Below are 11,776 nucleotides of genomic sequence, written 5' to 3' on the forward strand. Positions count from 1 at the left end.
ACACAATATAGCAGAAAGGCAAAGGTGTAGTGTGCTGGCTGTGCTTAAGAACAGCTTATCCAAAATGAAAAAAAAAAAGCAGACTTGATGCCTACTTGTCCTCAGAAAGGTAGGGCTTTGCAGCTTGCTCACTACGTGAAAGACAAACTTTATGCTACAACACTGGCAGGTCTTGTGGCTTTTGTTATGCGTCGCCTTCATCAAAAACTAAAGATCCCAAGTGATTTGCGTCTGGGTGTTGCTGTGACGCTTGCGAGCTAAAATAGATTGTAGTCATCACTTTATCCAGAATTGTGGACTTTAATTGGTGCTACGAGAGCGGTATTACAGGGCTAATAAATAGCAGAAGGAAACCACTTTGGCTCATTATTTTTCACAAAGGCTCTACATCGTACGTTATCACTCACAAGCTATATAAAAATAAAATGGCAGCGTCCGCAGCCCCATCAAACGCTACAAGTTTGGGTATTCTTTTGAAAATTTTGATGGGCAAGATGAGGAGGTTGATGAGAAGCTAAAATACGAAAAGCGTGATAACATGAACCGTGCCCACTTCATACTGTGTTCCTTACCCGCTCGAAGACATTTCAACAAGCGGTTTTGTTATCGATATATTACTTGAGCTGGAGAGATAAAGCATACACAGTGACCAAGCGACCCACAGTAAAGTGTACAGTTCGCCCGTATTTGCTACAAAAAATACAGACAGGATACCCAACATTCTTTTTAAGGTTATGCAAATCACTTCGAGCGAATACACAGTGTTCGTACTCCTCATAGCGGGTAACCAAAACAATGAATGCAACGAAGGAGTGGTTAGTCCAGTTGAACTGAATATAAGCATATAAGACCATAATGAAGTCTGCTGTAACGAAGTAATAACATAACAAAGCTATTGCAAGATTCGGCTCAACTCGAATACTTTAGTGTAAACCCGCCGCTAATTGCTAACCTTTGAACTTGTCAAGCTGTATGCCCGAGATTGAAGACTGGAACCTAACCCTGTCTAAGTTTCGGTTCACAAAACGCACATGCCAACATAAACGAACCCGGCAAAACATTTTCAGAAACTTAGCGCGACACCCAGCAGAGCAGAAATGAAAATCGCCAACACTTGACAGATGGTGATACAAAACATCGCACACTTTCAGGTGATGTGCAGTGGCCTCAATTATGGCAAGAAAGCGAGATTCAAGTTGTTGTACTATGCAAAAGCTGCTTCTGATGGCACAGTGAGATTCCCAAAATGTTTGCTGGGAACGTGGTATGCTTTGAGCATTGTGAAATACTGGTGGGTACCCTTAAGCGTCTCACTGTCGTCTTTCAGTAACTGTGGGCAACTGCAACCGTCACATGCATTCCGAAGGAAGTGTTTGATGAGAAAACCAGCTACATAATATGCAGCGGAGTCATCGATAATATGGGAGTGAATGTTTGTCGCAAGTTCAGAGAGATCGTCTAGAGCGGGAAAGTCGTCAGGCTGTGGCTGTGCACACTCCTCATTATCCACAAGAGACGCCCTGGTGAAAGAGAATGGCGAAAGCTGCTCTTGGAGGAGGTCACATTCATCATCCTCGACATTTCCGTATTCTGACAGCTTGAAGAGTTTTCTTATGCAGATGTGCTTCAGGCCACAAATAAATTGTGCTACATTGGGGTTGGTGTTGCAACCCTGTTTTTGCCTAATGTGGCCAAATATGTTCTCCAGAGGATCCTGTTGAAGCCTGCGTGTTAACAGGTATTCAAAATTGTAATTTTTGGAGAGGTCGTCCCATAGTTGACAAATTGCCTGAATTGTAATTTGCCAACCTACGATGGTTTGTGGTTGACGTCTGCCAACAAACTGCCATGATGCAATCCAGGGAAGCTGGCCTCGGAGGAAGTCAATCAGCTCTGAATCATTTTTCATGATTGCATGCCGCAGCTTTTGCGAAGTTCTTTTTTTACTCGAGCTGTTCAAGGCATCGAAAATCCTGTCCATACGATCACAAAATTGAGCTGTAGTGATGGCCGAGGCAGGCAGCACCTTCGCATACACCATTGCCGTGATAGCAATCGAAACTGATGCACTGAGGACCTGAGTTGCTCTGCTGACCTTCATATTAGAAAAAGGTTTCTGATGAACGTGCCGTTCAGTCAACTTTGGAGCCAATCGCAACCGCAACTCATGTGAGGATTGGTAAAGGCTTACAATGTGCGACCAGTTAACGATGTCATCCCCAATGTATAACTTGTGTGCTTGGACATTATTGCGCGTTGTTTTAATTAAATGCGGAACATCAAAAATGTAGTATACCCGCTCACCAATAACTTCAAAAAAAGGCTTTGCTACAGTCACTCTTAGTTGGTTAGCGAGACTTACATTTGAACTGCCCTGGTCACAAATGACTGCTTTCACTGCAATATTAATGCTCCTAAGCTCCAAAATGAGTGACACAAGCAAGTTATGCATAACAGATGATGGTGTTGATGTGTGCCCTATAGTAAAAGCAACCGGTTGAACCCACTTTCTCGAAACACCAACAAGCAGAAAAACCAGTGCTCGATCAGCGATGGTTGAAGTGCGATGAGTGCCATCATCTGCAAAACCCTGGACAACGTCTCTTGAAGCATCATAGTACAAATTCTTTTTGAGTGCTATTTCGTCAAAAACTAAAGCGCACACTCGGTCCCGTTCATTCCAAGCATGAGTATTTGTTGCAATGGAAGTAAGGATTCCTGGAATTATGCCTGGAGTCATCTTTACATTAGCTAGCCACCTCCTTAATGAACGCCGGGAGGGCAAAGAAAAATATGGAGCCAGAAATCGGTATGCTCGCGGACCTCGGAAGTTTAAGTGAAGAGCGAATTTCTTGAACCACACGGGAAACCGCTTGCCCTTGCGTTTGGGCCTCAAGCGAACATGTGCAGAAAGAAGTTTAAAAACCTCCTCGGTGACGTGCGGTCGGATAACTTCAAGAGCCTTCGAAGTCGATGACGGTGCTTGGTGAGGCTGTCTCTGCAGTCTTTTGATAGTTTTCCGCTGTGCTGCTACTTTGGCTTGCAGATGTTTAATGGTTTGCTTGTACTTCATTGATGGAGGCATTGTCGCTGGCACACAGGAACGCACTGCAATAAACAAAAAAATTGATGTAAAAGCGAAGAACAACTAATCCCATACGAGCACTTTCCTCGCTCTTTCAGACCCAAGGTGCACAACTTTCTGTGATACAAAGTTTTCGATTCCACTACCTAAAAACAAACCATTCACAATGTTGACAATGCACAAAAAAATGAAAATCACTGAGAGCCCACCCCTACTTTTTGTAAGTGCACACGTATTGTCCTTTTGAGGATAGTTTCCTCAGAATGTCCTAAACATAAAATAGCACATTAAAAACTGCTGCAATAAAAGCATAGTCACAATTATCTCTAAGGCACTCAGGCGTGGAGCTGTTGGCGGAGACGTCTTCTGGAGGGTCTTGTGAAGCTTGTTCAGTGCCTCGGACAGTGCTGTCGGAACAATCTTGCGAGCGGCCTGCGGAAGTCTCTATATCAATCCACTCTGGTGTTGAAGTGAACATACAACTTACCGGCCACACAGGTTCCTTTTGTGACAGCTGAACGACTGGTTAAGGTTTTCTCCGGCAAGACGAAATCAGCAAAAATTCTTTCACCAGCTACAAGGGAGCTGCCACCTGCAGAGGTTTTGGTCAACAGTCAATTTGGGTTAAAAAAAAAAAGAAATCGCGACACTGAACGCACCCTGTTCATCGGGGCACCTCAATGTGTGGGAGCCGCTTTTTGAAGCCTCTACCGCAGGTCCTGAAGAAATGAAATTACGACAATGTGTCAGTGAGAGGCTTAAAATAACACAAACTGAAGCTCATCCGCACCTTGCAGTGCAGCTTCTGCAGCCATGTCACAGTCACTACTTGAAGCGACGCTCAGAGAACCTGCACATATGTGCAGTTGGTACAAGTTACAAAGCTTGTAGCATGGGGAAACTTAAACAGCTCTTTCAAACGCATAAATTGGTCGAACGTGGAAGAAAAGAGACGGCACCAACTAGGAAACAAGTAATTTGTGATTTTTGGAATTATCAACAGTGGCAGCTTTCACTGATGAAAGGTATACGTACATGTGCACTCAGTCTTGAATATAACGTGAAATAGCCCTTTAAAGTCTTTCAAAACAAGTTGCGCAGGTCCAGAGCATCAAAACATGACAGAAATGTAAAGCTGCTGTTAGGAAGGTAATAGCCCACAATTCACAGAATTTAAGACTTTCCAAGTGTTACTTCTGTAGTGAGGTTTCTCCATCGGCATAAAAAAATCTTCACGGTTAACTGTCGCCACTGATTCAATACAAGTGGCTGCTATTGCACATATTTGAGTTTCAGTCAATCACTTACATGGTGCAGCTGGTTGCACACTGGGAACAGCCATTCTTGTAAGCCTTGTGTGCCCAGGGTCCATGAAACTTTGAGCAGTAAAATGGTCGCTACAAACCCTGTACGTTGCGTACAATAGGCTGGCCGGCTTACTCAGGAGATCATCGCGTCCAGCATACTGCATCCATGCTTTCATCCTGCATTGGCAATGAACTATCAGCTGAAAGAGGAAGTGCTTGAATAGTGATTTTTTATTGTTACCCTCACTTAGCAAGTACGAACAGTAAGCCTACAGACATGCAAACCATACAAAAGCTTTAACACACCTGCCGTCCCGTGGTACGCGGAAGAAACTCGTCCCAGGCTTCTTGTGGGTTCTGCCATTGTTGAAGCACCACGATACACAGCAGTAGCTGCCGTAGCTTGGACCGCCGGACGGCATGGCGTCAGCGCGGTCTGAAAATGTTAGTAGGTGGATGCTTCGCTGTCAAATTACGAAAAAGATATGTGCACGTCATAAGTGTACCAGCAAACCCCTTTGAATGATTAGCTAATCGATGCACAATACAAAACCAGTGATACATCTCTGACCCATAAAACTCTGACTTACAAAGATATACGTCAAGACCACGAACAAAGATCAGAAGTTTCCAGGCCGCTATCCCTTGTAATGCAATGGTATCGCGGCCTGAAAACTTTAGAACACCTTCGTGCGTACGCAGTATCAGCAGTACATTGGGAAGAAAAATCGTAGTTGAAATTTGTGCGGTAAAATCATATTGGAAACGTAAAAAAAATTGTGGGCAGCTTGCACTAGTGGCACAAGGCTAGCGAAGAAACGAAGATGATGGCCACTTGGCTAGTCCAGATTTGCCTCCGGCACACCAAGAATTATTCGTGTTCCGAGCTTTCGGGAAACGCGTCGTGAAGCATGCGAGGCCCAGCGAACTATTCTCAATATTTTGCACCGAGCCACCGAGCCTATGACCTAGCTGCCCAGCTATGCTCAGCGCACAGACGCTCGCGTCCGTGGCAGACGCATCACGCGTCGCCTCGGCTTGACGCCGTGCCGCCTTTGCTATACTGCATACGTTGCACAATGTTCCCGTCTAGCCGCCGCATAGAGCCACAAACTTTCTTTTTAGCGAACCTCCCAGTCCTTAACAAGCTTCAGAAAAAGGTTACAACTGCGTGAATGAGACGCCACGTAAGAAACAAACTCGCACACACGAAGCGCAACGTGTGTGTGTGCATCTTTCTATGATTGTTGCATGGTGTCTTTTTCGCGCAGGCGTAACCGTTTTCTGAAAAAATGACCCAACAAGACCAACAACATGTCATTCAACAAGCTTCGCTTGAAAACGTGCCTCACCTGTTATCTCACGCTTGAAAACGCCGACGCAGCCGACGTTGACGAAAGCGACGAATGCTTCTCGCCGTCAGTCATGCATGGGCTTGTCGCTGGGTAGATGGTGTTTATGACAGTACGGCTGAAGAAAAATAATCGCGTAAGGTGTGTTGAATAAATCGTTTTTATGTATAAAGAACATACCAAATTTGGGCGTGTAATTATTAATTTGTGAAAACAATTCTGTTGCATTGATTATAACTGTGTTTTTTTTTGCGCTTGCGCCCTCTGAAGTTTGGTGGGAGCACTAGTTCGTTACGTAGTCGTGACGCACTTCCTGAGGCCAGGTTTTGCGGAGTGTCCGCTCTTGTCTTCTTCTTTCTCTATGGTATGATGCCAGGCGCAACCGGCGCGACCAGCGTCCGTTGGCGCGGTCGGACAGCAACCGGCGTGAAATGCGGCATGCTGCATTTGGCGCCACTGTGTTACCCAGACAGCAGAGCGTCTGCCTCTTTCCCAGACGGAGAGACGCCAGACGCACTCAAACGCGCATGCGTGAAAGCCACGCAGCGCGCGCCTGTGGGTATAAGTGCAGCTAGTGACACGGCTACCAGCGCATCACAAGCGTGGCATGTAGTCATGTTGTTACATGACATGCGTCTCATGATTATCATGTTTGCACCAGCCAGGTACATTCGTCATCCATTCACGTACCGTAATATCAAATTTGGTATGTGTGATACCAGTGAAATGGCCGAGAGCGCGCCATGAGCGTGACATGTAGTCATGTTGTTACATGACACGCATGTCATGACTTTCATGTTAGGGTCTGTTGCTTGTGTTCGCCATGCAATCATGTCATAGCATGCCAGTTATGGAAAATGTCATGTGAACGAAGCCACCGCAAGAGCAGCAAGACCATGAAATGTAAATAATGAAATCCATGACACGCATGTCATGATTTTCATCATATGACTAGTGAAATATGTTCTTCATACAGTCACGTTATGCCATACCAAGTTTGGTACCGATACCATTATCGAAACGGCACGGAGAGCTAGAAGTCGTAGGCGGCTAGATAGATAGATAGATGGATAGATAGATAGATAGATAGATAGATAGATAGATAGATAGATAGATAGATAGATAGATAGATAGATAGATAGACGCTCAAAGTCGGCGAAGTTCGCTAAGAAATGCTTCGCGTTAATTAAATAAATAAATAAATAAATTAATGAATAAATAAAACGCTGTGTTAACTTCGCGGCAAGTGCCGTTTTGCTTGTCTAAAGAAGCGCACTTGCTTCCGACATTTGATCGCTTTCTTAACTGTGTGCTGCATTGCACATTATATGGGCTTCGAGCATTTCATCACCATCGAATATCGAGAGCCGCGGCCGTGATCGAACTTGCGACGAAGGCTGTGTTCCAATACTCACCGTAGACGGCTAAATAGACAGCTAAATGGACGGTGGCCATCTTAAGTCCCATTCCAATTCTCACGTAGCCGGCAAAGTAGACAGCTACGAGAAGACCGCATCGCAGACAATTACGATGCAGGCTACTTTGCTGTCTAAACAGGATGGCGGCTCAGCGAATCGCTCAGATAGATCAAATCTCGCCAGATTGGCCGTCTGCACACAAGCAGACGCTTTCACAGACGCTCAATGTGAGTTTATTTGTTTATTTGTTGATTTATTTCAATAAATCGCGAATAATGTGCGTCTTAGTGATATTAAATTTTTCGCCCAATAACCATATAATTTTATTTTGTTATACTGCTTGCATCACATATAGGAGATGTGTCATCGGCCGCAACAAAGTGCCTCTAAATAGCCGCCTTATAAAAGCATGATCTGTAACAAAAAAAAAATTGCCCGCAGCTTCCCTCGGGGGAACACTGAGGAGGATGCGGAGCATATAATTGGTTAACGGGGTGTTAAAGTGCGACTTACTTGGGTCGATGGCTAAATTGGTTAACGTGGTTGTGAAATGGGGTGTTAAATTGCGACTTACTTGGGTCGATGGCTAAATTGGTAAACGTGGTTTAAGGAGGGGGTGTTAAATGAGTGAACACGTACACACGTATGCGAAAGGGCGGCGCTGGTCGAAGAGACGTCGATCATTGTGTTTGTGGATTCGTTGGAATTCATTTCACCGCGACCTTGGACGTCGACGCGCCGTACAAACCAACCGACGAGCGGCAACTGAGCGCTATATATATACTGAAGGTATATATACAGCGCGACGGCGCATGCACTGTCAGCTGTCGAATGTTCGAGAAGGGGGAGAAGCGCAACGGCGCATGCGCGCGCGTCAGCTGCCGATGTTCTCGAAGCGCGACGGCGCATGCGCGCGCGTCAGCGGCCGATGTTCTCGAAGCGTGACGGCGCATGCGCGCTACATTATACAGCGAGCGAATGTTCGTGAAGAGGAGAAGCGCACGCGGTGTGTACAAGGAGAATTAAAGAAAAGTTGCTGGAGTGGAAGCTCCTGCGATGCCTTGCCAGCAGAAGTGAAGCCACCTATTGCCACTGCCAAGATGGCGGAAACATGCTCTTTTCTGATAGTGCCCGCTTAAAGATCAAGTGACTTTGATACGTTATGTAAATACTACGGTAGTTCTATAATAAAGGATGGTTGTTCCTGACGAAATAACACTCAGAAACAAATATGGATGACTGAATCTTCAAAGAACTTTGCCTCCAATTAGAGGCTCACTACGGAAAACTAGTGACCTTAAGACGCACTTGGAGCACTATGAGGCCCCAAAAATTTTGGTTGCATTAAACTCGTTGGGCGTGCGAGGGAAACGCTTCGTTTTCGATCGCTGAACGGCGACACTTTATCATGCCCCTAGTAAGATGGCCGCCACAGCCGCCATCTTGCCAGAGGAACGGCTTCACATCTGCGCAATCATTTCCACTCCAGCAATTTTTTTAATCCTCCTTGGGTGTGTAGAGGAGGAAGGGTGCACAGATGGTGGAGGAGTGAAGCGCGCGCGGTGTGTAGAGGAGGAAGGGATGCACAGATGGTGGAAGAAGGAGGAGGAAGCTTGCGGACGGCGCCGCACTACAAGCCTCGAGTATTAGATGTTCCGCATCTAAAAGAACGCCTGCAAACGTGGACACCTTTTCGCGTATTTTACAGATTTTTAATATTCGCTTCCGTTACACACCAAAATTTTGGAAAAATCCGGATGCAGTCCGCATGGGAAGCCATGTTCAATATAAAGGATAACAGTGTCTATATATGAGGTACATATAAACTGTCGTACAGACGACTGAACTTAAAGGATGCTGCAGAGAAAGCGTTTTTGTATTAGTAAATTATTACTTCACCATTCCGATAGTGTCGCATCTGATGCTAGACGACTTTTGGCAAGCAAGATAACGCAAGAAAACAAATACAGGTGGTGAGGCCACCTTCAAATTTTATCATTAGTAGTCAGGACGTCATAGATTTTAGCATCTACCTGGCAGTATGGAAATTTCAAATCGTAATGGGTGAATACATTCTTCTCAGAGTGGGCCATACATTTCACGTACCTGGTTTTACAGAAAATCGGTGAATGATTGTCTATAAAATACAAAAAAATACGTTTTAATATCCGTGATGTCACATGTGGTTTTTTAGCGTGACATTTAAAAATAAAATTTTGATCTTGATTTTGTCCTCTAATAGTAAACCTAGGTTGTTAAATTAGGAAATGAATGTTCTCAGAGTACATGCTATCAATCTATAGACTATGTATTGTTTACGTCCCTTTATTATCGCTAAAAAGAGCCTCCCCAAAGACCTGATAGTTTCTGCTGATATCCCTTTAGACTTTCGCTTGAGTGTGTAGGGGGGAACATGCGCTCGAGGACAGGTATGAAGGGGTAGGTTTGGGAATAAATGGACATGCGGTGGAGGTCATGATGCCAATATACTGTAAACAAGTGATTGGCGATCTAACGAGAGGGATCATAATTGATGTTTAAAATCATAGCATGCTGAAGGCAAAAATAATGTCCAATAACCTAACCGAAGTTAGAGAGTTGGTGATCCTCCAAAGATATAATTGCAGCATGAACAGTTCAAGGAAACAAAAGCGGTGCTCGGGCACGTAAACGAGTTTGGTTAGCGCGGAGCAGAGAAAGACGGAGTCGGAGAACAAATGGCGGTACAAGAAAACAGGCGTCTATTTTCATGTGTCATTACATTACAATGGTACAATCATGAAACATTGCGGCCATGCAGACCGCTCACATTGAACTGCGATAACCAAGTTCGAGGATGAGATCCAGGCCTTCTCGGCATCCGCTAACCTGCGGTTGCTGCAAGCACCAACCCAGGGTGGCATTTTGGCCTCCTTGGTGGCTCGACGGTACTACTCTACCGGTGCTTTCATCTATTATCTCGATAACACAGAGCACGAACTTATTCGGCCAAAGAACTCTGTCCATGCTTTCAGTGACATGGTTCCTGTTCCCAGACACCTGTCGACAACCGAGCGTCAAAAGACTGCCGATCCAGCTACTTGACTTGTGATATCACCACTCTTATTGCTGCTTCAACCACCTACTCCGCGGCCACCATTAGTGGCTCTTCTTTCGGTTCACCTACGTATACGCAGCGGTGGTCATACGCATCATTACAAACCTGTCACCGTAATTTGAGTGCGTGGTGTCATGCAATTCTGCGATCTCGACCAGAACAGTAGGTATCGGGATCCCCATATTCTCCGTGGACACGACTCCTGGCTATACAAGCACCTCACTAGACCACCTCATGGGTGCAATGAGGGCGATATCCTCACTAGCTAAAAAGCTAGACTGTTTCGCCGCGAGAACCTCAGGGTGATCGCAGAGCCCATCACCATCCGTGGATCTGTGAGAACTACCCGTGGTCAGAGGTTTCCAAGGTGACGCCAATGTAAACGGTGGATGCCATCAAACCGCTCTGCTTTCTTTATGCCTGGCAGGAAAATGACAAATTATTGGTGGCATTCAACCACCTTTGCGATGCTGCAAAGACATATCTTTCCTACGAATGAGACAGACTCTGGTCCTTGTCTGAATGGTGTGTGAGCGAAGTTTTCAACTCCCTTTCGCCTTCTTTCCAATATCTACGACCACCTCCTTGTCTAACCATTGTTTGCCACAGCTAAGGGCTGTGAGACTCGCATCCTCGCCAGTGCAGCGCGGGCCTCCGTCACCCTTCCCTATCTAAGTGAAATCATGAAGGGCACCTTAACGATGCCACAGATGGACCACAGACACCTCGACAGGGAACATCGTGCACTTCATTGCTGGTCTAAGTGACCCCAGATGCCATAGAACGCTACAGCTCCATGAGTGTGCGTCGGCATGCGATGCTAGAACAATATTGCAATAGGCTGAGACCATTTGCCACCTGCATCAGCCCGAAATGCTGTTCGCATGCTCCCCATCGTTTGAACGCGTATACGCTCCTGGACACTCCCCTTCTACAGAAAGTACTAATGCTGCTGATAAGACGGGCTTTCCCACTTCAGAGATGAATCCCTGCGGCGTCACTACAGTCATTCGTTGAGTAAGAGAACGTTCAACCCTTGAGCCTCAGAGAAGAAGACCCCAAAGGAAGCCGTCTTGAAGCGTTCACTTTTCTAGAAAGCGATCTCTAACAACAACTGTTCGAAGATGGGTGTACTTGTGGGGAGACACGTAGACTCAACAGGTGGCTTTACATATTTCGCAGGTCAATATTGTATCCAACCACTTTGCAGAAAAATGTATCATCTCGACAGGGCAAGCACTAGCCGGTTTTAATACTACGCTGTTACAGCCAGCAAGATGGCAAGTAGAGCCAGTTGGATTGCTTTCATGTTTGGAAAATTTGGTTGATGCGCACCGAAAACACCCGCATAGCAGAGGCTGTAAGCTCTGTTCATATCAGCTTCATATGTCCGTGTGTTTTAGGTGCCCCTTAACGAAAATTTTCAAGCATGGTACAGCCTGTACCGCCCCAAAGAATGTTTGACAATACTGACAGAGAATTCGTTGTGTGCAGATGCCCAGCCACCTCCGCAGAGT

General features: G+C 45.6%; 1 protein-coding gene across 1 annotated transcript; it reads right to left on the reverse strand.

Annotated features, from left to right (window-relative positions):
• Positions 1–3,353: 3,353 nt before the first annotated feature.
• On the reverse strand, positions 3,354–6,109 carry LOC142803001 (uncharacterized). Its single transcript, XM_075888098.1, has 7 exons — positions 5,745–6,109; positions 4,699–4,828; positions 4,394–4,569; positions 3,876–3,935; positions 3,745–3,804; positions 3,573–3,677; positions 3,354–3,517 (listed from the first exon to the last, which is right to left on the reverse strand). Exons 2-7 carry the CDS (start codon positions 4,812–4,814, stop codon positions 3,354–3,356), a joined length of 681 nt encoding a protein of 226 aa, XP_075744213.1. The 5' UTR covers positions 4,815–4,828; positions 5,745–6,109.
• Between the last annotated feature and the right edge of the window lie 5,667 nt (positions 6,110–11,776).

This window comes from Rhipicephalus microplus, chromosome 3 (genome assembly GCF_043290135.1).
Source record: "Rhipicephalus microplus isolate Deutch F79 chromosome 3, USDA_Rmic, whole genome shotgun sequence".
Classification (NCBI taxonomy): Eukaryota; Metazoa; Arthropoda; class Arachnida; order Ixodida; family Ixodidae; genus Rhipicephalus; species Rhipicephalus microplus.

What these genes read in the sequence shown, in the direction of transcription:
- LOC142803001 (XM_075888098.1), bottom strand. Translation starts at nt 4,814, where the DNA reads ATGCCGTCCGGCGGTCCAAGCTACGGCAGCTACTGCTGTGTATCGTGG. An exon ending in TGCAGAAGCTGCACTGCAAG is followed by an intron (nt 3,805 to 3,875) that starts GTGCGGATGAGC and finishes TCATTTCTTCAG; the next exon opens with GACCTGCGGTAGAGGCTTCA. An exon ending in AAAAGGAACCTGTGTGGCCG is followed by an intron (nt 3,518 to 3,572) that starts GTAAGTTGTATG and finishes AGACTTCCGCAG; the next exon opens with GCCGCTCGCAAGATTGTTCC.